Source organism: Sceloporus occidentalis, unplaced genomic scaffold, assembly GCF_023333645.1.
Source record: "Sceloporus occidentalis isolate IW3139 unplaced genomic scaffold, rSceOcc1.0.p SCAF_3, whole genome shotgun sequence".
Lineage (NCBI taxonomy): Eukaryota > Metazoa > Chordata > Lepidosauria > Squamata > Phrynosomatidae > Sceloporus > Sceloporus occidentalis.
Window position 1 is genome coordinate 44,625,187 of NW_028316983.1, and position 27,788 is coordinate 44,652,974.

General features: G+C 40.9%; 1 protein-coding gene across 6 annotated transcripts in view; it reads right to left on the reverse strand.

Annotated features, from left to right (window-relative positions):
* Positions 1–237: 237 nt before the first annotated feature.
* The window catches only part of LOC149315853 (receptor-type tyrosine-protein phosphatase V-like), a 77,910-nt gene continuing 50,359 nt past the window's right edge, over positions 238–27,788 (reverse strand). For 4 of the 6 annotated variants that reach the window (XM_089514273.1, XM_089514271.1, XM_089514270.1 and 1 more), the window contains 13 exons: positions 25,457–25,591; positions 24,308–24,430; positions 22,371–22,531; positions 21,482–21,617; positions 20,359–20,438; positions 18,687–18,774; positions 17,453–17,540; positions 14,462–14,538; positions 11,619–11,753; positions 9,661–9,783; positions 7,712–7,869; positions 7,418–7,556; positions 238–1,529 (listed from right to left, as the gene is read on the reverse strand). In XM_089514273.1, coding sequence (XP_089370399.1) covers positions 1,470–1,529; positions 7,418–7,556; positions 7,712–7,869; positions 9,661–9,783; positions 11,619–11,753; positions 14,462–14,538; positions 17,453–17,540; positions 18,687–18,774; positions 20,359–20,438; positions 21,482–21,617; positions 22,371–22,531; positions 24,308–24,430; positions 25,457–25,591 — 1,503 coding nt within the window. In that variant the 3' untranslated portion in view covers positions 238–1,469. The remainder of the gene's footprint in view (positions 1,530–7,417; positions 7,557–7,711; positions 7,870–9,660; positions 9,784–11,618; positions 11,754–14,461; positions 14,539–17,452; positions 17,541–18,686; positions 18,775–20,358; positions 20,439–21,481; positions 21,618–22,370; positions 22,532–24,307; positions 24,431–25,456; positions 25,592–27,788) is intronic. The other 2 variants (XM_089514269.1, XM_089514272.1) reach the window with 2 other exon arrangements.

Consider the following 27,788-nt stretch of genomic DNA (forward strand, 5'->3'; position numbering starts at 1 on the left):
AGTTAAATGAGAACAGGATACAGACTAAGGCCTGTTACAGACTGCCAAAATAAAGCTGCTTCGGGTCTCTTTGAAGGTATGCTATTTAAATGATGCATGGGTCCTAAGAGTCCGGAGGTCGCGCCAAAGCCACACTCCATTCCTAAGCACTGGAATGCAGCTTTGGTACAGCTTCTGGATTCTTAGGATGCATGCATCATTTAAATAGCATATCTCCAAAGAGACCCGAAGCAGCTTTATTTTGGCAGTCTGTAACAGGCCTAAGTCTCCTTGTGCAAGTGGATTCTAAAAATATGCTGGGATTGTGGACCATGCCAGTGTGCCACTATGGTTACATATAACTGTGTTGCTCTGCCAGTGCAGAGACATCATTACAGGTTGAGTATCCTTTATACAAAATGTTTGGGACCAGAGGTGTTTTGGATTTTGGATGTCTTTGGGTTTTGGAATACCTGTATTTGCATATATGTACATAATAAGCTATTTTGGAGATGGGATCCAGGAATAAACACAAAATTCATTTATGTTTCATATGGACCTTATAAACAGAGCCTGAAGGTAATTTTATATCATATTTTAAATAATTTTGTGCATGAAACAAAATTTGTATACATGGAACTATCAGACAACAAAGGTGCCACTATCTCAGACACCCTTGAAAAAAGTTTTGATTTGGGGGGTATTTTGGATTTTGGAATCCCAGATAAGGGAGACTCAACCTGTACTATGATCCCACTTTAAACATCAAGAACTGTGCAAACTATCCTAAACTCAGCTGTAACATAGATTTATGTAATGAGTATGACACATATTGAGAGCTAACACGCTGTACTTGTTTTAGCATTGGGCTAGGACTGTGGGAGGCCAAGGTTTGAATCTTCATTTGGCCAGGAAAACCCACTGGATGTCTCTGGGCAAATCACATTACCTCAGAGGAAGGCCAGAGCAAATCTCTTCTGAACAAAGCTTGCCAAAAAAACCCTCATGTTAGGTTCACCCTAGAGTTGCCATAAGTTGGAAATGACTTGAAAGCACACAACAACATGGCACATCTTGATCCTACTTGTCCACCAGTTATGTTCATCTGTGGCAAACTTTGGGATCTCAAGTTTAAAGACAGCTGAACAAACTCTAGGAAGATGAGGACAGGTTCTTCTTCTTCTTCTTCTTCTTCTTCTTCTTCTAACAGGACATCTAAATCTATGGGTAAATGGTTCTTTCAGGAAAACACTTGTGTTGAAGCAGTGGAGTTTGCTTTCAGCAAATGTACATTCCTTCTGAACAGGAAGCAAGAAACATCACAGGCAGCTCACTACTGTTCATTCTTCTTATTTTACCTTCTGTCCAAACTGAGAGCAGAACTTCTGGGGCAGTTATCCATCCCCATATAGATCCATTCCAGTCTATGCTCATAGTCCTGTTGTGTTCTGCATTTCATCTATCATCAAGCAAAAAGTGGAGACCAGGGCTTAAACTTGTTTCTGGGTGATGATGTCACGAATGCATTCATACAGATAAATGTACCTTTCCTAGAATAAAAAGACAAAAGGAAGAGACATGAAAACCTATGCTTAGAGAGAATTTTGCATCTGTATCCTGCTGCCAATTGTGATGTTTTTGGAGTGTGCTGAGATAAAGAAAAAATGGACATCCAAGAATTGTCATCACAGTGATTTGGAATTAGATCCAGGAATGTGAAGTCGAAGGCTTTCATGGCTGGCATCCATAGTTTTTTTTTTTTTTTTGTGGTTTTTTTCGGGCTACGTGGCCATGTTCTAGAACAGTTTATTTCTGACATTTTGCCAGCATCTGTGGCTGGCATCTTCAGAGAATGCTTGCCTGGAAAGAGTTGTGTGTGTGCGTGTGTGTGTGTGTGTGTATACACTGTGTGAACCTGGGAAGGCAGGAATAATTTGCATGTGTATTGTTCTGCCGCTAATGGCAGGCCTCAGGGTGGGAATCTTCAGAGAACTCAGCAGATCAATTTGGTAAGACCAGAGCAGAGATGCTTCTTTTAGGGAAGGCTACTTTCCACCTTGTCTCAAGGAGGCAGTGGTTAAACCACTTTTAAAGAAGCCTTCCCTTGACCCCCTGGACAGGAACAACTACAGGCCTGTCTCATTGTTACCATTCTTAGGCAAGGTAATTGAGAGGGCAGTCGCCATTCAACTCCAAGCCATCTTGGATGAAATGGATTTTCTAGATCCATTTCAAACTGGATTTAGGGTGGGGCATAGAGTTGAAATGACCTTGGTCGATGATCTCCATCTGGGCACCGACAGGGGAAATGTGACCCTGTTGGTGCTCTTGGACCTCTCAGCGGCCTTCGATACTGTTGACCACAGTATCCTTCTGGAACGTCTGAGAGAGTTGGGGATTGGAGGCTCTGCTTTGCAGTGGTTCCAGTCCTACCTCTCAGGCAGATTCCAGATGGTGTTGCTTGGGGATAGTTATTTAGCCAAGAGGGAGCTCAGGTCAGGCATCCCTCAAGGCACAATTCTGTCCCCAATGCTGTTTAACATTTACATGAAACCGCTGGGTGAAATCATCCAGAGACATGGGGCGGGGTGTTATCAGTATGCTGATGACACCCAAATATATTTCTCTGTGTCTTGGACTGATGCAGTGACTAAGGATGGCATCTCTCCTCTGAATGCCTGCCTTACTTCGGTAATGGACTGGATGAGGGAAAACAAACTCAAGCTGAATCCAGGTAAGATGGAGGTACTTGATATAGGGACCCCCAATCTGAGAATGGAGTTATACCAACCAGTTTTGGATGGGGTCACCCTGCCCCTGAAGGATACTGTTCGCAGTCTGGGGGTGTTTTTTTGACTCATCTCTCCACCTGATGGCTCAGGTGGATGAGATGGTCAGGAGCACTTGTTATCAGCTTTGGCTGATATGCCAGCTGTGCTCCTTCCTGGAGCGGGAAGACCTTGAAACACTGGTACATGCGCTGGTAACCTCTTGGCTAGACTTTTGTAATGCATTCTACATGGGGCTACCTTTGTGTCAAGTTCGGAAACTTCAATTGGTTCAGAATGTGACAACTGGGTTGGTCACTGGCACTTCAAGATCTGCTCATATCACGCCAGTCTTAAAACACCCCCACTGGCTGCCTCTTAGTTTCCGGAAAAGATACAAAGTGTTGGTTTTAACCTTTAAAGCCCTAAATGGCCTGGGTCCTGACTGCTCCCCTATCACCCTCCCCGCACTCTCCGTTCTGCTAGGAAGAATCTGCTGCAACCAAAGAAGGCTAAACTCTGCAGTGACCCAGTGTACCTTTTCAGCAGCTGCTCCTAGACTCTGGAACAACCTGCTGGATGAGATCCATCAAATTACCACCTTGGAGTCCTTTAAGAAGGCCATTAAAATGGATCTCTTCTGGCAGGCCTTTCCAGATTAGAACTCCTCCTTTTTTTTTGTGGAACTCTCATTGATATCTCTTTCTATTTTAATTCCAGTTGTATATTAATGGTTTTATACTCTTTCTAGGTTTAATTTCTTTTTAGTATTAACTGCTTTTAAGATTGGGATGAGGAATGGGGTTTTGCATTTTAAGCATCTTTCTTTTAACTGTATTTTGCTATTTTTACAGTTGTAATCCACTTGGATTCCTCGAGATTAAGTGGAATATAAATAAATTATTATTATTATTATTATTATTATTATTATTATTATTATTATTATGCTCAGGCATACCACGGCATCTAGATAATTGTTCTATGGATACAGACGGCATCAGCATTGGCAACAACCACAGTCTGACCACCTGTACTCTATAGACAAATATCTTCATGGCTAAATAACCTGGTCCTTTAAGAGCAGCCTCATTCCATCCTTCCAATTAGACCCTATAAAGTACTTTCATGGAGTTGTGCCTTTACTGCTTTAGGGGTTTGTGTATGCTATCTGCCATCAAGGAGCCACATGTAAAATCTATGCAATATAAACTGCATTTTAAATCAGTGTTATCATTTTCAGTTTGTGAATATTTCTATTCTATGCATATAAGTAGGCTTTGAGCCAGAGGTTTTGTAGATAATGCCCTCTAGTGGCACAATGTATGGTGAAAATAACTTCCAGGAAAAGCGTTTGTGTGGAAGAAACTTAAACCTAGACCCCTGTGATACATTGGCCCAGTACATACCTTTTGGAATGTCCAGGCCGGCGGCAGCCTATTTCCCTCCAAAGGGAAGCCACAGCCACCAAACCACATGGCTTCCCTCCAGAGTAAAAAGAATCCGGAGTTTCCAGATTCTTTTTAAGGCACCAGAATGATGTTGCAAGTGCGCCACTAGTGCACTTGCGACATAAGCGATGTGTGGCATTGTGTGGACGCTGCACGGCGCGTATGTCACAATGGCGGTGCCCGTGCACATGGGATGCCACCATTAGTATGGTTGGTGCACGGTCCCTAAGCCTAGTATTGCTGCCACCATGCCCCTTTCAGCCGTCTGTTTCAGACCTTACTTGAGAATAAATCCAAATGAACTCAGTTTGAATTATTAATTTTTATAAATAAATTCTAAATTAACTGAATTTATTTCTAAATAACTACACACAATCTGCATGGGTTTTGAGCACACTTTTCATGCAATAAATGTGAGTTTGTCCTTCATTCACAACAGAGTCTATGCACTTATTCTGCAATATTTTGTTCAAAAAAACCTGAAGTTCCTCCCTAGGTTATATATTTATTACTTGTCATGTTTTGGCTATTGCTTACTATTAGTGCTGGCCAAACATTATGTCACTTACTCTTACAAGTGTTTTGCGTACTACAGAGAATCTGTGGCCATCATTCTGAAGAGGTTTTAGAAATGGAGCTCATACTCTGCCCATTTATACTGTTTAAAAATCAATAGCAGCAACAATGATTTCTTCATGCAATTCCACCCCTTACTGCAATATGTGTAGCAGTATCCTGCAGAGGGGGAAAAGCTGAAAAGAAACCTCATTGACATTCCTTTGGTGAAGAAAAGAAGATCCAAAAGTGTACAAAAGTTTCTGATCATTTCCTATCCCTCCATAGATGTGGTAGAAATGTTGTGTATTTGGAAGAGGTGGGGAATGGAGGGTGTTATAACAACTTCAACCCTGTTCTAACAGGGCAAACTTTGCTTCTGTTATAATATACATGTTCTAGTGACATCCAGGTTGAATTGCCTTTATGTACTTTGAAGGCTGTTTGGAAACTTCAGCTGGTATAAAATGCAGTCATTGAAGTACTGGTATGAGTTAGGAGATTATACTGTATCTCATAGCCTATATTGCATTTCTGACAACCAGTGCCTAACCATAAGCACAGCTATTCACCTCTAAATATCTAAATTCGTGGTACTCAACCTTTGGTCCATCATGATTTTTGACTTTACCTTCAAGAAGCCCAGGCCAAAGGTAAAAGATTCTTGAAACTCAAGACATTTGGAGGAGCAAAGGCTGAGAGCAACTGGTGTAAAACAGTTTGAATCCAGCTTATTCAATAAGCATTTTTAATTATACTGACCTGCTTTCTGAGATCAGCACTGGAAGCTCTATTCCTGTGCATATAAGAGCAATTATGCAGGAGAGCATGAGGGAGAGGGATTTGCCTCTGTTCTGGAGCTTTATCTTATGAGAAAGGAAAGGGCAGAAGCAGCTTTCCTCTTGCCTCTTGACATGCTATCAAAGCACTTCTCTTCCCATAGCACAGAAGATGGTCATAAAAGTATGCCTTTTGTCACACTGAAAAAATCCATTTGGAGTCTTCCAGGGGCCAGCATTACTGGTATTCAGGCAGACCCTAAACACTCACCTGTCTGCTATAATTGAGTTAGCTCAACTAAAGCTGTTGAGTATGTGTCGTTTTCTAGTTTTAACAATTAGTTTGAATTTAATCATTAGAATAATAAAATCATAGTGCTGGAAAACACCTCAAGGGCCAATTAGTCCGTCTCCTGAAAGAATACACAATCAAAGCACCCCTGATGTATGGCAATCCAGCCTCTGTTTAAAAACCTCCAAAGAAGGAGACTCCACCACACTCCAAGGGAGTGTGTTCCACTGTCAAACAGGCCTTAATGTCAAGAGGTTCCTCCTAATGTTTAGGCGAAATCTTTTGTAGCTTGAATCCATTGCTCTGGGTCCTCTTCTCTGGAGCAGCAGAAAATAAGCCTGTTCCATCCTCAACATGACATCCCTTCAAATACTTAAACAAGGCCATCATATCACCTCTTAACTGTCTCTTCTGCAGGCTAAACCTAGCCAGCACCCTAAGTCTCTTCGTATAGGACATGCTTCCCAGACCCTTCACCATTTTGGTCTGGACACACTACAGCTTCTCAACTTCCTTTTTGAATTGTGGTGCCCAGAATTGGATGCAGTATTCCAGGTGAAGCCTGACCAAAGTGGAATAGAGTGGTACTATTACTTCCCTCAATCTAGACACTATACTTCTACGGATGTAGCCTAGACTTGCATTGGGCTTTTCAGTTGTAATTTGTTTTAATTATTGCAGTAATTTAATTCTGTTTTGATGTACTATTTTGTATGGGTTTAATTGTACTGTTTTTTAATGTTGTAAGCCACTCATTCCCTAAGTGTAGTACCATACATTTCTCCCTGTTGAAATTCATTTTGTTAGTTTTGGCCCAGCTTTCTAATCTATGAAGATCATTTTGAATTTTGATCCTCTCCTCTGGGATTTTAGCTACTACTCCTAATTTAGTGTCATCTGCAAATTTGATAAACATTCTTTCATCCAAGTTGTTGATAAAGATGTTGAATAGCACTGGGCCCAGAACAGAACTCTGTGGCACTCCACTGGTCACCTCTCTCCAATGTTCTTAACGTTTTATTTTGCTATATAGTTTTAAGTTAATTTTGTTACTTGTAATTTTATTATTGCTTGGTTATGTTTGTGTTTCCATATTATGGACATTGTCCTGGCAGGAGATTGATCTTTAAAATGAAACAAATAAGGTTTGCTTTACACATGGGGTGGGATATAAAAGGCAGCTTATAAAGGCAACAGTTAATTAAACTATAGAGGTCTGTCTAAAGAGCTTACAATAGGAGTTCAGATCAAATAAATCACATATTTCAAAGGAATTAGTCACCTCCTGCCAGGGGGATGATTAAGCAAAAGGTACACCACAAATGATCTTGATGAGAAGTTTTGCTCTGAAGTCTAAGCCATGTTTCATTACTTCTTTTTATCTTAGTCTGAATGACAACCACTGTGAATGACCATGAAAGATATCAACAAAATGAAGAAGGAAATCAGCAAGAACCCTGTGAAGTGTTTAATTGGCTTCAGAGACAGAAAGTACAGTCAACCTGCAGATTTGGTGAGCACAGAAAAACACCATACCTCTCAGCCTTAACCTCTTGCCCACAACCCTCTTGTGTTGCCCCCTTGCTGTTCACATACCAGTGTTGGAGTCATGAGACAGCAGCTCCTCACCAGCCTCAAAACAACACCATATATATCCACACTTTTCTCTTCTTTCAGTTGTTGCAACAGGGTATCCAAGGCAATCAACATCCCCATCTGACCCAGGCCGCCCAAACTAGGAAAGAAGTAAATAGTATTAGAAACTGAAGACAGCCCTTCAGCTGCTACACCCACTCCAGTACTTGGGAATATCCCATTTGGGACTGATTTCAGTGTCCCTCAGTCCAAAGGAACACATCCAAGAGCCCAGGGAATGGTCCAAAACCTTACCTGCAGTGCAAGACCAATGGACTGGTTCTCTTCCGATATGGCACTAGTTGCCTGACCATGGTGAGAAAGCCTACCAGGATCTCAGGGTCTGGCAGCTCCTCTCCTTCCACCAGAGGGAACTGGAATCTTTGCAACAGTCTCTCCTTAGCTTTTTTCTCCTGACAAGGCAACAAAAACGTCATGCTTATCAAGCAAGTTAGAGGGCCAAAGACATAGAAGGCAGACATCAATGAAGAATTCTGCTACTGGAAAGCATTATTACATACATGAACAAGAAGGGTTCCAGTAAACAAACACACACAACCGATTATCTTGCTTGCCTGGGGACATTGTCTGCTCCAGTTCAGCTTTTATTGGGTGTTAAATGAATTGACTTAATGAACTAGCACACAGGGGATCTAGGGACAGCTATATAAATGGAAAGCATGATCCAAGTAGCTCAAATAGGTACCATATATACTCAACTATAAGTCAATAAATTTTTGCCCCAAAATGACCTCCAAAATCCTGGGTAGACCTATACACTGGGCAATACGGTCCTTGGACTAAGCCTCTTCCCAACTGGGCTGCCTCCACAAGGGACAGCCCGGCTGGGGAGATGCTGGGAGAGGCAACCGATTGCCCCCCAGCCTCTCCCCAACTGGGCTTCCTCCATGTGGGAAAGCCCAGCTGGGAGAGGCTTGGAAGGGCGAACGATCACCCTGGAGTCTCGCCCCAACTGGGCTTCCTCCGTGGGGGAAAGCTCAGTTGGGGAGAGGCTTGGAAGAGCGAGCACTCACCCTGTAGTCTCTCCCTAACTGGGCTTCTTCCGAGGGGGGAAAGCCCAGCTGGAGACAGGCTGGGAAGGGCGAGTGATCATCCCAGGGCCTCTCCCCAGCTGGGCTGACCCCTTAAGTCTGACCCTCAATGTATCCACGGGTCATACAGTGGACCCTTGTTATACGCTGGGGTTTGGTTCCAAGATACCTCATGGATAACAAAATCCATGGATGCTTTAAATCCCTTTAAATATAATGACATAGCAAAATGGTGTCCCTTATAAAAAATGGAAAATCAAGGTTTGATATTTGAAATTTAAACTTTTTTTGAACATTTTCAAAATGCTTGAATCCGTGTATAAAAAATCCGTGTATAAGAAGGGCCGACTGTATAAAAATCCACATTTTTGGTCCCAAAAGTTGACCTCGACTAATACATGAAGTTGACTTATAGACAAATATATATGGTAGTCTGCTTACAGTCTACCAGCATACATCCTTATCTGTTTCAACATTCTCACTTCTTCCACCCTCCTAAGGGAAGTGTCTCAAAGAAAAGCCTATGGATTTATTAATACAGTAGTCCCTTCCCTTACGCAAGGGATCCGTTCTCTAATTCCAGATCTTTAGTTCCAGAAACTGAACATCTCTTGTTCCAGATACTGAAGATGCATAGTGGTAGAAAAGACCAGAAGGTTAGCAGGTTATGCACAAGGCGCAGCTATTCATTCATAAACTTTTCACAGATTAGGCTATGCATCTCAGACCACAAGCAGAGAGCAGGTACATGACCAAAAACTGAGTACAGACCAAATATATCTCCAGAGCTCTTACATAAACAAACTAAATTTCAAGAGAAAGCATAAAAAACCAACAACAAAGAGAATCCTATAACTATGGGGGAGGGATCATTTCTATTTCAAAGACAGTAATTAGTTAGGTTCTAGGCATGAGCAAAACCTGTTGCTTTTTGAGGGTTTTTTTTTGGGGGGGGAGCAGGAGCAGGTGCCGCCCTCCAGCCTCCTGGAGGCCTAATTCAACCCCTGAGTCTTCCCCAGTTGCCTACTCCAATATAAAGTATCCTGCTGAAATTCTGCATCCAACAGTCTCTTGTGCCACTGATATCTGTATTGCCTCTGATCATGGTTGTACATGATTTACCACCTTCCCCTTCATTCCTAACTTACGTACATATTTCAGTCTGAGCTGAATGCATGGCCATCCTGAAATTACTTTTTGTGTGCCTTGCTGGATGGTCAACATCTCTGTGCAGACCAGCTCACTCTCAGATGGCCAGCATGAATTGTCTGGTGCCTACAACAAAAAAGCAGTACTATAGTTAGAGATCAGAATGTCACACACATGAAAGTTCATATTGGTTTGGTGCAGTTCTTGGAAAAGTTTCCTTTTTAGACTACAGTTCCCAGGATTTTTCAGCTTGTCAAACCAGCTGGGTAATTCAGAGATTTATAACCCACCCCTACCCACCCCCCAAATTCTATTTTGGTATTGTGGAGGCAATGGGTTAATTGGGTGGAATATTGCCACACCAAGACTCCACACAAAACATCCAGATCTCATGATGTGTTATTTCCTTGTCCATAGGGGGAGTTAACCCATATGTCTCCTCACACCAAACTGATAGATATTCTGCTTCCAAAGGCTCAGTGCCAAAACTAGTGCTATTTATTCAAAACAACTGTGCCCAAGAAAGAGCCATACAATTATCTGTGAACCATACATGTATGACAGAGGAGTGTGATGTCTTCCATCATTAGGAGAAGAATGCAGAAGAGTGAATTTCACAATACCGAGACATAGCAATTTGGATAGGGATGGCTATTTTCAGCCTAATGTCTTTCTCATGAATATTTTTGAGGAGGACTCTGGGGCTATAAAGATTAGGAGAAAGGGGTGGTGAGATGCCGCTCCTTTCTGCCCCGGATGGAGACTGCAGCAACCAAATGCCACAGCCTCCGGGAGGCCTGAAAAGAACCCACTCCTGACAGGTTCTTTTTTGGTCACATGTAGGCCACCAATGGTGCACTCACTTGCGATGATGACGTCTGCAGGGCATGGCGCAATGCTGTTTGGGCACTGCGCTGTGCAGACATCATCATCATGTGTCCCGTATAGACGGGCGTGCACAATGATGGTGACCAGGGTGCGCGGCAGGGTTGCTGAGCATGTAAGCACTCAGTCCCTGCGCACCCCTAGATTGGGCCCAGGCCAGAGCAAAGCACCTGACTATCGAGCCCCTCAGTAAAAAAAACCAACCCATTTCTATGGAGGTAACATTGCACTAAAAGAAATTCAGGCCCGGTACACACAGGCAGGAAGCGGTGTAGCAGTACCGATGCTAGGGTTCCGGAGCACACAGCAACTGCACTCTCCAGAACCCTAAAATGTGCTGCTGCTGCCATCATGACAGCTTCCCAGCCACATGGAGGCCACCATGATGACATACGTGACATGCAGTGTCCACACATTGTGCACAGGAAGCAGCGTCATAGGGCTGCATTGCAGCCCTTCTGACACTGCAAGGAAGAAGCTGCTCTAGGCAGCTTCTTCCTGACTGCGTATTGTTCCCATGCAGTTTGGCTGCTCTGGGAATGATACACAGCAAAGAGGGGGGTGTTTCGCCAACTGTATGTACAGCCCCCCAGATACATTTTAATTATCAGAATACTGTGATAGTTTCAAGGCAACTTTCTGTGGGTTCATTCAATGGTACCATTCACTATCATAACAAGTAAAGCCCACAAACATGGAGGCAGGAAAGATGAAACCATTTGAATAGGAAAACTTTAAACTTTTGTTCTGTCTACATAGTTTCATCAATCAGACATTGACCACAGCTGCATGGGAGCTATTTGTGGGAAAACAAATGAAGACAATTTCTAAATAACAGCACTGTCAGTCCCAGATGCTCAAACTGAACTATTGTTGTCATTCTGTGTTTTTGTACTATGAATGCCACTATTCGAAAATAGTTTATTTTTAGCATTTGGTAGTTCAGCATATAATTGTTTGCTTGCTTCTTATTAATTTAAACCAACATATTTAAACATTTAAAAACCATTATACATGTGCAAATTTGAATAAAATTACTTATGCCCTAGAGGGCTTTAATAAAAAGCCATTCTTACTGGGCTATTCATCTGCTCAGGTAGTAGAGTGATGATGGTGTGGACTCCATATTCCCAGATTAGGCCCCAGAATTCCTCCAGGGCCAGTTTGTCTGGTCCTTCAATAGCTATATAATCTTTGGCTGAGTTGCACCCCTGCCAAAAAAAGAAAAGAAGAAGAAAAGAAAAAGAAGCCCCCTTTAGCACAATTAGCTGGGAGAAGGAAAAGATCCAGCAGATGGAGAAGAGTGACATCTGTGCCCTATGATAAGCCTAGTCCAGGTTTTGGGATACTGCTAAAAATGCACCTTAGCTACACCACAAAGGTGTAGATTACTACATCTAGTCTATATCTGTTTATCTCAAATACTGAAGCAGTTGTCTATACAGGTGGACCATTGGCTCTTTCCAGCAGGAAATGTAATAAAGGCTTGCTGTTCAGACTACGACTTTGCTTGGGCAGTGGTAGTCTTCTAAATTACCTTCAGCTTAGTCCTGATGGCTTCTTAGCTTTCCTAAATTTGATCCCTGGCCAAAGTGACATTTTAATGGTACCTATACTTTAGCTGTGACTGAGGGGAAAGAAGGCAAGTTGCAACAAAGAAAGGTTAAATGCCCTTTCATGAAGCATCACATATCTAATTTTAAAGGTAGATTGGGAGGCTGCTGGTAACTATCAAAACAAGCCAATACATCAGGTTTGGTCCTTGAGCAGACTCTTCTAAGTCTTTTTTTTTAAAGAGCAGAATAGATATTACATTTTTTATAAAAGCTCAATGGATAAAATGAGAGTGTGTATATACATTTCTAATTTCAAGTACTTATTTATACTGGACACTGAAAAGACAATAAATTTTATAAACTAGAAATACCTTAGTAGATCACCTAGACCAGTGATTTCCAAGCTTCCAACAACAAAGATTAAGTAACAAGATATTTTGTTTAAAATGTACCTGTCTATTGTTCCCTTGACTTGGAAATGATTCAGTCTTTGGAAGTTAACTATCTGCGTTCTTGCACTGTATTGTCATCTACACACAGAATTGGCAGACTGGCACAAAGTGCTTACTGTTCACTGACTGGCTGTTATTGCTTATTATTTATTTATTACCAAAGCATTGGGTGTTCTGCTCTCTTGGATATGTTTTCTTTGATACATGTCTCCCAATGAAAATCAAAATAGTATATGCCATTTTTGCAGCAATGGCACCATGTTGTGTCACAAGTCATTTTCAAGTCTCATCTGAGTGGCAATCCACTCCTCTAAATTTAATATTCTCTCTGAGTGATATTCATTTTACCCTTGTACATTTTATCCTTGAATCTCCCATTTAGCCAGATAATTTTATTTTTTATTGTATCCTCAAAATACTGGCAACATATCAAAATTTATTCTTTCCTTGTGTGAGTTTGTAAATCTGAACGCTGCCTTTCCATATCCTCATTCATGACGTTGATGAAAATACTGAGATTGCAGCTTGAAGACAGACTACTGGAGTTTAAATTTTACTGTGCTTTGTCTAAGGGGGGGGGGATACAGACGAGCAGCTCCATGCCACCCATCTTTGCCCCTCGTCGATGCCACGCTAACCACACTAACGTGCTCCCTAAAAAGAAGCCGCCTAGAGAGGCTTCTTTGTAGGAGTGCCATAATGGCACTTGTGCAACATGACACCGCTGCTTCCAGTGAGTGCTGTTTGGGCACACGGATGCCCATGCGTCATCATCACATGCCCCGTGTTGGTGGGACTGCAATAAGATAGCCCAGACCTCCAGACCTCTAATTTCAGCCCCAGGCCATGCTTTGCACTAGTCTGTATCGGGCCTGAATCCCCCAGATGACAGAGAGAGGTGTGACCTCTGCCTACTGAACTACAGCAGGAACAACATCTGCTCTATGATTGTTTAAACATCTTTTGCCTGTTGCCTGTTGCCTGTTGAAGAAGCCACTGGAGCTTTGAAAGCTTGCATTATGTGTTTTATGCATTTTGGTTGTACAGTATCACTCCCTTGTGGATATTGTATTTTGCTTTATTTTCCTAGAGAGCATCTATTATTCCTCTTAGTTTGGTTGCAACTGTGTTGTGCTTATTTACTGTATATACTCAACTATATATTCGAGAAATTTATGCCCCAAAATTGACTCTAAAATCCTGGGTCAACTTATACACAGGGCAATACACTAATACTGCTTAAAAACTTCCTGAAACAAGCATTGCCTGATACCCTACTCTCTGTGCCTTAAGGCAGGAGGTTGTGTGTGTGTGTGTGTGTGCGTGAAAGAGGTTCACAGTCCGATTTGAAAGTCTTCTCTTCCCATCAAAGAAACACCCCTTTTAACTTCTCTTCTTCCCCTTCCCAGTTTGATCTGAAAGCCTTCCTTTCACATTAAAGAAACACCCCTTTTAACTCCACTTTCCTCCCCAACCCAATGTTAAAACCTCTCCTCCAGCACCTGGGAAGTGGTGTTAGGTGGTTGGGAGAGGTCCAGAGAAGAAGACGGAGAGATGGAAGTGGTGTTTCCCCCTTTCCATCCTTTCTTATAGCCCCCTAAATTTTATCCTCGAGTATCTTGAGGTCATATCAAAATCCATGATTTTGATCCTGAAACCTTCCCTCAACTTATACATGAGGTCGCCTTGAACACGAGTATATATGGTAGTTTACATATATTATGAGTTAATACACATGCACGTGCACGTGCAAAATCAGTGAGAGCTAAGCCATGGATAAACATGCATTTGACATGCACAACTGATCCTTTCTATAGGAATATAGCAAGTAGCAAACTAAGCAGCAAGGACATTTAGAGGAAACAAGACAGAACCAGAAAAATGATAAACTTAATTAAAGTGTGGACTCACAGGGATGAACCAGACATGTGAGAGGTCTGAAAAGGGATCCCGATCCAATAGTGAGAACTTCACTTTAGAACGATTATCTGTAAAACAGTCTTAGTGTGAAAAGGAAGAGTGGATGGCACAGTGTGTCAGGCTCACCACAGCTTAGTACAGTAAGATTTCACACCTACTACAAGTTGAGTATCCCTTACTCAGATATTCCAAAAATCCAAAATTGTCCATATGGATGGCTGAGATAATGACACCTTTGCTTTGTCATGGTTCAGAGCACACAAACTTTGTTTCATGCACAAAATTATTTCAAATATTGTGTATAAAGTTACCTTCCAGCTATGTCTATAAGGTATATATGAAACATAAATGAATTTTATGTTTAGACTTGCGTCACATTGCCAAGATATCTCATTATGGAAATGCAAATATTCCAAAATCCACTAAAATCCAAAGCATTTCTGGTCCGAATCATTTCATATACAGGAGACTCAGTCTGTATTCTAAAACTTGTGTGTCCCTGTTTTTGTAAGACTTCTTTCCTTAAGTAGGCTCTGATCAGTTCTCTGTCTCCAGAGGAAAGCAGCAGGACTTTACATGGAAAAATAGCAGCAGCAACAACAGTGTGGGTGAAACAAGGGAAGCGTCACATCAAAGAACAAAACCTGGGTGCCCACTTGTTCTCCATGGCCTCCTTGTGCCAATAGCCACACAGACATAACATATAGCCATATTACTCTATAAAAACAGTATGCAGAGAGATCTTGTAGCACTTATGAGACTAACTGAAAAAAAGAAGTTGGCAGCATGAGCTTTTATAAAGTCTACTGAGATGTCCAAGTGCATGTGAAGAAGTAGACTTAGGCCTGTTACAGACAGCCAAAATAAAGCTGCTTCGAGTCACAGTCTGGAGCATGGCTTTGGTGTGACTTCTGGACTCTTAGGAGGCATGCATCATTGAAACACCATACCTCCACTGTGACTCGAAGCAGCTTTATTTTGGCTGTCTGTAACAGGCCTATGTCTACAAAAGGTCATGTGGCCATCTTCTTTCTTTCAGTTAGTCTCAAAGGTGCTACAAGATCTCTCTACATACAGAAATAACATTTGCTTGTGAAAGGAGACTTTGGGCCCAACAGACAAGCCAAAATAAAGCTGTTTCGGGTCACTGTTTATGCACAGATATAGGATGGGGGACACCTGGCTGAATGAAACTACGTGTGAAAGGGATCTAGGAGTCCAAGTACACCACAAGTTGAACATGAGTCAACAGTGCTATGCAGCAGCTAACAAGGCCAATGTGATTCTAGGCTGAATCAATAGAAGTATAGTGTCCAGATCAAGGGAAGTAATAGTCCCACTCTATTCTGCTCTGGTCAGGCCCCACCTGGAATATTGTGTCCAGTTCTGGGCACCACTCAAAAGTACATTGAGAAACTGGAGCGTGTCCAAAGGAGGGCGACTAAAATGGTGAAGGGTCTGGAAACCATGCCCTATGAGGAAAGAATTAGGGAGCTGGGGATGTTTAGCCTGGAGAAGAGACAGATAAGAGGTGACATGACAGCCCTGTTTAAATATTTGAAGGGATGTCATATTGAGGAGGGAGCGAGCTTGTTTTCTGCTGCTCCAGAGACTAGAACATGGAACAATGGATGCAAGCTGCAGGAAAAGGGATTCCACCTCAACATTAGGAGGAACTTCCTGACAGTAAGGGCTATTCGACAGTGGAACAAACTCCCTCAGAGTGTGGTGGAGTCTCCTTCCTTAGAGGTCTTCAAACAGAGGCTGGATGACCATCTGTCGGGGATGCTTTCATTTAGATTTCCTGCATGGCAGGCGGTTAGACTGAATGGCCCTAGCGGTCTCTTCCAACTCTATGATTCTATGAAATGACAAACGCATCTTAAGAGACCAGAAGCTGTGCCAAAGCTGCGCTCCAGTCCTTAGGCCTGGAGTATAGCTTTGGCTTGGCTTCCGGCCTCTTAGGATGCATGCATCATTTAAACAGCTTAACTCCAAAGTGACCCAAAGGAGCTTTATTTTGGTCTGTGTGTTCGGGCCCTTTGTGTCACCATACCGGTTAAGGGCAGAGCTTGGAAAAAGTTAATTTGGAGAGTTACAAAATCCAGAATCCAACTAGCTCTGGTTAAGGGAAATGAGCACTGAGCTATGAAGTGCTTGTGCAAAATTTAATCTCATTCAAGGATTTACTGGGTAATCTTTGCCAAGGATAATCCTAACCTTAACTCTTCCCCACTATTTATCTGAAAATAATACTAGTCTATCCATCCAAGAATTACGAAGCTGTTTCTGGAGTACTTTGAGCATTAACCACCTACATTTTACTGATGCGGAAGTCAACACAATGGGATATGAGTTATATCAGTGTGGCTCAATCTACTTAACCAAGATGAGAAGGTTTATTGGTGAAAATATTGCTAGAATACATTAAAACAGTTTGAGAGAGGTGGGGAAAATGCAACCTATGGTAATATACTTCTTAAATAGCAGAGGAGACAAAATGGAAACTTGATCAAGGTCAAGGTGTCAAACAGAAGGCCCTGAGCACCACTCTCTGAAACTAACTTCCCTAGAACAGGAACTAAGACCCTTCCTTGTCAAGTGGTTATTTGCTTCATATATCCAGCTGTGTAGGACTGCAGGATCACTAGCAGTTCACAGGTTTTCTCATCCTGAGAAATTAAGATTTTTTGCCCTGTGTGAAAGTGAATGAAGCAATGCTTTTTTCATTATCATCATTAACATCAAAAATATATTTTGCTCAGAAAAACAATGCATTTTGTCAAAATACATTTGGGGGGGGTATTCAAATACAAAAAAAGAGGCTATACAAAAAGTCTTACAATGTTACCCAGCAGGGAGAAAACTTTTGATATTTTTCAATTTTGTTTTCAGAGATTAAATAAGTGAAGATTTACATAATTACTAGTCATCAAGGCTTCTTTTCACCAGCCTTTTATTCAACAAAATCCCATCACTTACAAGATGTCTTGCTGGACTCAAGGCTGATCTGTTGGCTTCCAGAATATGACACAGCAGAATTCTCTTTTGCAGCTTCCAAGAGCATCTGCTGGAAAAAAGCACAACAGGAAAAGAAAAGAGGGAAACTGAAAATTGGATAGGTTCTGAATTGGGAACTTATTTTTCACCAAGGGTTGGCACAAGGCAAATAGTCTTTGCCAGGTGTTTCAACAATTGTCTAATGCAGAGACAGGCCTATTGGAAAATTCAGTCACAAGGGCAGGGGTTTTTAAGGACCAAATTATAAGTTCCATGAAGCTGCTTGTTTCTTTCCTATGACATTTTTTAAAAAGTGATACTCTGGGGCTATCAGTTTTAGTGGCAAAACAGTAGGGAGAGGTAGGCTGTTTAACCCTTTCACTTCAGCCACTCTTTCATGTGGGGGAAAGAACAAAGGTATTTCTACTAAAACTTGTAGTCTTGGGGCCTCAGTTAAAGAAAAGAAATGCTAGAGAAAAGATAATGTAGCTGTTTGAAAACTGTAGCTTGGTACTACAGTTCTAGGGTGATACAGGATTGCCTCTTTTTGTTCCAAGATTTCTAAATACACAGGGGATGAAGGGGTCAAATAGTGAGAACAGGAAGAAAGTGTACGGGACACACTATTTTCTCTTGATTCAGCTGCAACTTTAAATTAGGTTTTCAGGGTACAATTAGCTTGTGAATAGATCCCCCTAAAGAGAGTGATGTAGGCAAGATGTCTTTTTAACATATCTCATAATATCTATGGTCATCATGTGGCATCATGCAGCTGAATTTGCAAATTGTTTCTGTTTCTTCAAGAAGAAGTGACATGTCTTTTCTCAAAGTTGTTTGTTCTGTAATGGCCACTCCCATATGACCACCAGTCCATTTGATGCTGCAGTAGTGCAGTGTTTTTGTCAAGAGGTAAGCATACAAAATGGTGAACATGCAAGCCGTCAGAAACTAGCAGCAACAATATGTATTGCAGGGATCCTTTGACTGGATGAGATTATTTACTGTTTGGCTGTGTGTGCCTGGCTGTGAATATGTGTACCTGGCCTTGATTGCCAAGACTAATGGTTCTCCGAGGATGGAATTGGGCCCATGTGTTCAAGGCCTACACATGAGATGTAGTCTAGCCCATTATCCCAATTTTTCTGAACATCCACTTGGCATATAGATTTTGAAGAGAGCCTTCCTAAGCCTAGCATCCCATCTGTCCTGCTCTTACCTCATACTCCCTCAGGAAACCAGCGTTGGCGTTGGAACACTTCTTTGCATGATGTTGAACAAAACTCTTGAGAGGTATTGGGTGTGACCTTGAGCAAACACAATAGAGCAGTTTCATGATTAATTATCCCTCAGCTTCATCTAATTAGAAGAGGACAAACCTGCACAAAGAAAGCTAGTCTTTGTGTAGAAGTGAGAAAAGTGCAGTCAACAGTCCTGCTGCTATCTTTGAAGATCCACCACACATACCAGCCCCTAAGGGGTATGGAGAACCATTTTGTTATACACACCTGGGCTGGGTGGGTTTGTGTGTGTGTGTGTGTGTGTGTGTGTGTGTGTGCAGGGGAGATCTTTTTTCCATACCCTTCAATTGTCCTGATTTGGTAGGGACAGTGACAGTTAATCTTCTGTCATCCCACTTTTCCAGCTGCTTCTAAAGTGTCCTAACACTGTATCTCACTCACTTCCCCCTTTGTCCTCCTCAGCTTACTTCCACTGATGTAAACTGAGCTCAAAATGCAAAATAGTTTGTACTCAATTAGCTCAGCAGGCTGGAGAGAAGAGGAATATCAGACCCTTGCCCTTCCCTGTAGACTCAGGCAAAAGCAAACTGCAGCAGCCTCTCCCAGCTTGTGTGTTCTTCTGCATTAATAATTTTTATCATTTTGATCACACTCTGATGTTGTTTGGCCATACATGTCCTGAATTTTCATGTGGAAAATGTTGATAGGTATGTTATTAAGCCACAAAGTAAACTAGAACCAGTTTACTTCTTTGTTAAATAAAGCCCCCTCCTGGGCTCAGGACAGCTGGGAGGGCTTAAAATGTAGCATAATTGCTCTCTGCACCCCTCCCCCCATGGAGTGTGGTCGTATTTTGAATTTAATTTTTTTTAAAAACATCTTGAGGAGGCAGAGGAGGATCTAGCTCCCCAAAGTTCTGCAAGGGTAGGGCCCTGTTAGCTGTGGCAGCTGTACACCCCTGACATACTGCCACTGCTCACAAGCATAGCTGTACAGATGAAAAGGGTAAGACCCCCAGGCAGTAGCCATCAATGTGCCGGGCAAATTTTCCACAAAGCTGAAAGTAATAATCCAACAGAAGAAGTTACTATTGTGGTTCAGCACAAGGCATTCTTGCATGCACTGATAAAAATGTACTGGTTGGCATGTTTCAGAGGATGAATTTTAAAAACATGCTCTCACACACAAACACACGTTTTGTGATACAGGTTGAATCTTCCTTATCCAATATGCTTGTGACCAGAAGTGTGTTGGATTTTGAAATATTTGTGTATACATAATGAGATATCTTGGAGATGGGACCAAGACTAAACATTAAATTCATTTACATTTTATATATACCTTATATACTTAGCAATTTTATACATAATATTTTAAATAATTTTGGGCATGAAACTAAGTTTGTGTACACTGAAATGTCAGAATGCAAAGGTGTCACTATCTCAGCCACCCATGAAAAAATTTTTAGATTTTGGAGGATTTGGAATTCCAGATAAGGGATACTCAAACTGTAGCTCTGATCCTATATAATGGTTCATTTACACATAAGGGATGGGGAAGAAGGGGCAGCTTTGTTGTGGGGGAGGTAGTAAAAGGAGAGGATTATGAAGGATATGCTGATGTGGGAAAGGACACTGAATAGAAACTTACTGCTCCAGCCCAGATGGATCAAGGAGTGGTTCTTCAGAAATCTTCTCCAGAATGCAGTTATGGAGGAATATGTACTGCCCCTGGAAGAGAAGAGCACATCGTGTATTGATACTGTGTGCTGGCATCACAGCTTGCCTTGAAATAGAAAGACAACAACATCTGGCTGTAACTTATAATTCATTACACGAAACCAGTAATCTAGAATAAGGAAGCCATCAAAGGGTAAAACATAGAACTGTCAACTGTAGACAGTCCAAAGTCAAGAGCAAACAAATGCCAAGAGCACTGCCAGTTGCCAAATAGAATGGCTGCAAGGAACAAAAATTTATAGGCCACCAAATGTTTAACTGGTCAGTGTTTCCTATTTAGTCAGGAATGGGACCTAGAAAGCCTCTCCTTATTTCTTTTGCAAACCTCAAAGGAAGGCTGTGTATCCTTCATGTCCACCATACCCTGCTGAGAAGAGGGCTCCTCAACTGTTTCAGGCCCATCTCCTTCAATTCAGAGAGGCTGCACCATCATTATCTAGAGCCATAAACTCCTGGTATCTGACTCCTCTGTCTCCAGTTTTTCAGACTCCACAGAATGAGTCATGATAGTAACTTCTTTGATGCCCTTCACCGTGTGCATGCCTCTCTCATTTGCTCTCTAGTTCTATGTCCTTTCTTCTACCTCTCCATGTCCTCTCTCCAAATCTTCTCTAATTTCCAGGGTGTTCCTCATTATAGCCTACAGCTATTAGTTGCATGCCATGCCTATTAGTTACATCTCTATATATTTTTTCCAAGTTAATTCTTTACAAGGGCCTTCACCGATCTTGGTAAATGTCTAGACCACAAGTGAACACAATGTGGCCTTCCAAATGGTGTTGAACTGAAATGCCAATCAGACTTAATGAACATGGCCAACAGTTGGCAATGTTGGGAACTACAGTCCAACAACTTCTTGAGGCCACATTTCCAGTCTAGACCCACCACTGGTTCTTTCAACTCCAGGAACTTTTCCCACCTTGCCCAATGACAGACACAAGTACTTCATTGAAAGGACAAGGTTATTTAGAATTACTGAATTATTTCATGACAGGAGAACTGGGGATCTGAGAGGGAATTCCCATTTTTCTCACCAGAGTCTCAATCATCCGATGGCGGTTCATCCGCAGACTGTAAATGGTATTGAACACATCCACTACCTTCTCATGCTTTAGCTGTTGCAGGAGACGATCAAGGGCAATGAAAGTTCCTGTGCGACCTACACCTGCACTGCAACAACAGTAAACCAGAGAATTTTAGTGGTTGATGACAGCTTACATTTGAGGATTTTGTTCTTTCTCATTCCAAAAAATAAAGTAACTACTAAAAATAGCATTAATTTTTCAGTGTACTGGTTTAAGGTTACCAATTATTTCTTATTCTTTTTGGAGGTGGAAATTCTTAATTGGATATTTTGTTTTAGTCAAATTTAGACATAGTATTATTTTTTACCAGGATTTTTTAAAATAGCAGTGGAAAAGTTACAAACAATGCTGCAAGTAATATTACAAATCTCTGGCTTTCTGTCTCCCTCACACAAGAAGGTTTACTAATACATAACTGAAAGTGTTTATGAATTGCTTCTCTGTCAACTAGAACTTTCAAAACAATGTTTTATTGTAATGGTAAGTTACATTTTTGGAACTCTGTACCAAGAATTATTAAACATGACTTTTAAAAGTAATTCTTCAAGCTCTGTAGTTATGAACCTCTATTCGCCTTTCATCTCCTTCATAATACCATAAAATTGGCCAGACCACGGTGAATACTTCTCACTAAACCTGCTGTCCCTTACTTGCATTTTATACCTGTAATATTCAAGAAAAATCATACCACATGATACTACTAAATGTTTGAGCTGGCTCTTAAACAAGAAATCTGTTTTATCACCTGAATGGATTTAAGTTAGCACTTCCATGGTCTTTTGTCACCTTCACAGGTTCTGGTAAAGAAAAGCAGCAAGGTGGGTTGCCTGCAACTTACCTGCCATGTACCAGTGTAGGTCCAGACTCATTTGTGCTCTGCATATGCGCTCGCACTAACTCTATGAAGGCAGTGAGAGACGCAGTGGATTCAGGAACACCATGATTAGACCAAGCTGTGTAGTGCAAATGAATCACTCTCCGTTCCATATTTAGCCCTTCCTGTGACAGAAGAAGGCCATCACAAGGTATTTGGGGGATAAGAAAAGTAGAGGTTGAGTGAATAAAAGAAATAGGGAATTCTCTGTATTTTATTTTATTTCATTTTAAATTTGATTTATAAGCTAAATGTCTCCTATGGTTAGGGTGCATGGCAGCTTCCACCATAATTTTTAAGAGTTCCAATGAAACCACAATAAACTATACATATTAAAATGCAACCTTCATTAACTGAACTATTAAAAAACAAATTCAGTTCAAACAGTTTAAAATTCCACTCTAAGAACAAATCTGAATTAAAACATTAAAACATTCATTTAAAATCCCTGACCATTAAAAAAATAGCCATTTTGATGCATGCCTGCATGACTAGGAAGGTTTTTGCATGCTGGTGGAAATACAACAAGGAGGAGGCTGGCCAAGGGAAACACTTGATAAGCCACTATAATTAAAGAAAGTAGAGAAAGAAAGACTCTGAGTATAGCATATTTGTATTGTAAAGTCACTTAAATCTTGACTACAGGAATAAAATGAAGTAATGTTTCTGCTGCTGTGAACAAATGTGGGAATAAGCATCATTTTGTTGCTGAAATGGATTTTAAAGCAAAAATAATAAAACCAGAATTTTGTAATCATGCTAATGCCCAGCTGGACCCTGAATATTAAAGGTTTTCCAAAATAAGAAGAAAAAGGCAATGTTGTGGGAACCCCACCAGCTCAGATAGTGAAAACAGACCTGTTTGCCACCACCCCCAAAGTAAAAATTGTTGGTTTTTAATATTAATTCCCCTGCCCCCAGAATGTTTGAATGATTTGCTGTAATTATTTCTGGGACTGCAGTAACTTAACAGTAAGAATGTAACTGTTCACTAAGTTTCTCCTCAAAGGAGGCAATGAGTAATTTTAACCATATTCTTCTCCCTTTAGAAAGTCTTTGAAAACATGGACTTTTCAAATACTATTTGTAATTTGAGACTTAGTCTGCACAAAATTTGCACATGGCTGTTTTGCATAGACAACATTTTCTGGGCAGGAAACAGAATTTTCTTCACATTTTCAGCGAAGAAAAGTTTTTCCATGCAACTAAATCGTGCAAAATAAATTTCTGATTTTACAGCATTTTCCTCTGAAGGGAACGACATACCGGAAATAATATTAATGCACTGAAATATTATTTTCTGTGAAGAAAATACTTTTTTCCTGCACAAAACAATCCATGTAAATTTTGTGCAGAATAAGTCCTGAACTACAAAGATTCTCATTAGTCCAGGATTCTTCACACCAGAGATTCTTAATACTTGAAAAACATAGTGAACAAAGAAAATTTTGATGGGTGGCAGGAGAATTATTCTTAGTTTGGACATGTACTCCTGGTAGCTATAGCCTGAGGCTCTGAAATTCAGGGGCAAGAAACAGTCCAAGCTGCATCAACTGTAAGTTGTACTTCTGTTGGTCTTAAGTACTCAAGAGAAAATCAAGAGAAAAGGGTCTGGGAAGAGCTCCCATTAACCAGTAAGTAGATCAAAGATGTAGCTGAAAATAAAATTGCTCTGTATTTTCTCCTCACACACACCTCAACTCCATCTTAAAAAATATGTTTCTTTTATTTACAATTTTCTCAATAGCCCATTTAAAAAAAAAGGATTTGACATCTCTCTGATCACCAGAATACTTTGGAACTCCAATGTCCTACAGTTTACATTATAGTTACAGTTTTGATTTGGCAAGATATTGAGAACTTTGAGAAGTAAAGCTTGTATTTTCCAGGCTCCTACTTACATGCTGCAGCTTGAATTCCCTTGTAGTCCACTCATCTGAAAAATTTTGAGCAAGTAGGTATATTCTAATTTGCCCAAAACATATAGGAGAGCTATCTGAGGGCCAGTAGTGTTCACACAGTACCTAGAAGAGGCAGATTACAATGAAATTTTCAACGCAAACAGGAAAGTGAGTGCTGTGTGTGTGCATATGCAAAATAATGACAGTGAAAGGGGGACTGAAGTTTACTATTGTCCATAGCAGCATACAACTGTTGGCTATACTTATGAAATATGCACAAACCATAGAAGCTAGGCTGGTCCCCTGGAGTTGGCTGAAAATGGAGCCACTTCTATATTTTGGAATTTCTCTGTCTGTATTCAGTCTTATTTGTCTAGTGCACTGCAAAAAGGATCTATGCATATGTTGTTACTGTGTACCTTCAAGAAATTTCTGACTTATGGCAACCCTAAAGTGAACCTGTCCTGGGGTTTTCTTGGCAAGCTTTTTAAGACAAGGTTTACCATTGCCTTCCTGTGATGCTGAGAGAGTATGGCTTGCTCATGGTCACCCAGTGGATTTCCATGGCTGTGTGGGGATTTGAACCCTGCTCTCCTGGCATCCGTCAAGCATTCAAACCACTGCACCATACTGGCTCCATCTATGTATAAAATTAGTTAAATTATAATATTAAGAAAGCAAACCATCTTCTACAGTTTTTGGAAAAAAATAATGCAGCCAGGCAACTAGAAACAATAGGCATTCAAATTCTATATATGAAATCATGATTGACCTCTTATATTTCCTCCTCTGCTCCACAGAAGAAGAACAGCATGTAAATATGGAGTGGAGAAATGGCTGGCTGAAAAAGAAAGAAGCAAACTTGCAGGCCACTGTCCCTTGCTCATGAGTGGAATTTAATGAGGCAGATTTATATATATATTTAAAAAGTCAGGAATACCTTACACACTTCTGCATATGAAGTCTAACTTTTCCCCTCAGACTTCCATTCAGTCAGACCTAGAACAACAGATGTCTGGAAATATTTATTCTCCCTGTTCATCTGTAAAACATTTACTCCTGCTTAGGAAGCACAGACTGCACTAGATTTAGAAAATGCAAAGCATGTTTTCTTAGACTGAACACTAAAAGGCTGTCCATCTGACCTACCCGCCCATTCTCCATGCCTACAGTTAGCATCACAATGGTGCAGATGTGCTGCTCCCAGACCAACCTCCAGAAATCATCTAGGGTTTTCTTCAGTGGCCCCTGTGTTGCAATGAATTCTTGAGGCAAGTTGTAACCCTGCCATAATGGAGAGAGAGAATCAGCAGTCATAGAATTCCCTGCTTGCATGCACATATAAACAAATAAAATAAAATAAAGTGTAGTTTATCTTGAAAGAATTTTGGGCACAAAAACAGTGAGGATTATCAAACTAAGACTTACCGTGAGTGAATTGTCCCTGGATCGTTGGAGAAGTGTGCGTGTATGAATGCCTGCTACACTTCCTCAGCATCATGGAATCATCAGCGTCCCTCTAGTGTCATGGTATCATTCAGGGAGAGTGAATTTCCTATCAATGGAAAATTAGTGTTGATAGGAAATTCACTCTCCCTGAATGGTTCCATGACGCTATAGGGATGCTGACAATTCCATGACGTTGGAGGAGCATGGCAGGCGTTCATACATGGGCGCTTCCCCAATGATCTAGGGACAATTCACTCAAGGTAAGTCCTAGTGTGATAATCCTCAGTGTTGAGTTTATCAGGTCTTACTGAACATCCTCCCTGCCTTTTGTTTAGCTTTTCCTTGTCTGTTTTGGGATTATTTTCCTACTTAAATAACAGATAGTGCTAAAAATTATTAACAATTTTAATTCTTAGAAGCTTTTGTTTGATACTTTTGTACCATATGTTGTGCCTGCTATGTTCTAATTTTAGCTATAATCATTTTTATTTATGTTTCTGTTTACTGTTATTATTACAAACACTTACTAAATTGCTGATACTTACACCTATATGTGCCCCCAGACATCTAGTGCTCAGTATCTTCTACAGAATGAGTTTTGCTGGGTTGCAACATTGCAGGGTTGTTCTTATGTGCAGCAGTATGTAGGTGTATAGGCAAAAATATATATTTAAATCATTTTGTAGAGACATTCAAGAGGGCTGACTGTATACAGGCATGTGCAGATGAATATGACTACCACATGCAGATGCATTAACCCATTACCTGGATAAATTACCAGAGAGACATGAGGGATACATCCAAGATCTTTAACATGCAGCTGTAAATAGCAGGAGAAAGAGTAAAGAAAAGTAAAAGTTTAAAGCAGTAGGGCTTTTTATAGAAAGACCTGAAATACCCATATCTCTTTTTGATGAAGCTCTGAAGAATCTGGCTGTGCGTAGTGCTTTTTGCTGTCCACTATGGTATCATCACAAAATGCCTCTCTGTTATTCACACACAAGAAGTTTTGTATTTTTTTATATTTATATTTTAAAATAATGGAGATTATAAATGTAGCTAAGGATGTGGATGTTAATGTGGTTATTTGAAAAGGGGAAAAAAGGAAAATAGTCTGTGTGAGAGTAAAGGGAGGGCCAATACTGAACCAGCATCTGATTTGCAGTTATAGGCGCAGTACAGACCGACCAAAAAGGGTGGCCTGCTGATGCCTGTTTTTCCACTAGAGGGAAGCCTCAGCTGCCAAACGATGAGGCTTCCCACCAGCGGAAAAAGAACTTGCAAAAAGTGGGTTCTTTTCAAGCTGTGGTGGTGGCATAATAAGTGCGCCAATGGCGCACTCATTACGTAAGTGCTGTGCAGTGCCGTGCGGACACTGCGTGGCATTTACGTACAATGGCAGTGCCCATGTAAACAGGGCACTGGCATTGTTACGCCCTCGTCACATGCGAGGGTTGAGGTGTGTGTGTGGCGAGGGCCTGAAAGGCTGGTATGTACCAGGCCATAGACATAATTTTCTGAAACCAAGGCCATCTTAGGGTTGAGGGACATCTATGAACTTTCAAATAACCTTTCACCTGCCTTTATTTAGAGAGAGACTGAACTGCAGTTAAAGTGAGAGCACAGCTGCTTGTCAAAGGGTGTCTGTGAATCTCTCTTCAGAATAAGTTGTGTTCTGGCCATCTGACACCTTGTTAAACCAGCATACAAATACTACCTCTTCATCTCATCCTCCTTGTCTTTTGTTTCTCTTTTCCTTGTCTGTCTTGGCACTATTTTCCTACTTACCTCTTTGTAAACAAATAAGAGATTGTACTAAAAATTATTAACAATTAACAATTTTAATTCTTAGAAGTTCTTGATACTTTTGTAGCATATGTTGTGCCTGCAATGTTATAATTTTAGCTATAATCCTTTTTTATTTGTTTATGTTTACTGTTATTATTAAAAACACTTGCTAACTTGCTGATATGTACACCTATATGGGCACCACATACCTATTGCTCAATATCTTCTACAGTTTCTCCCCACT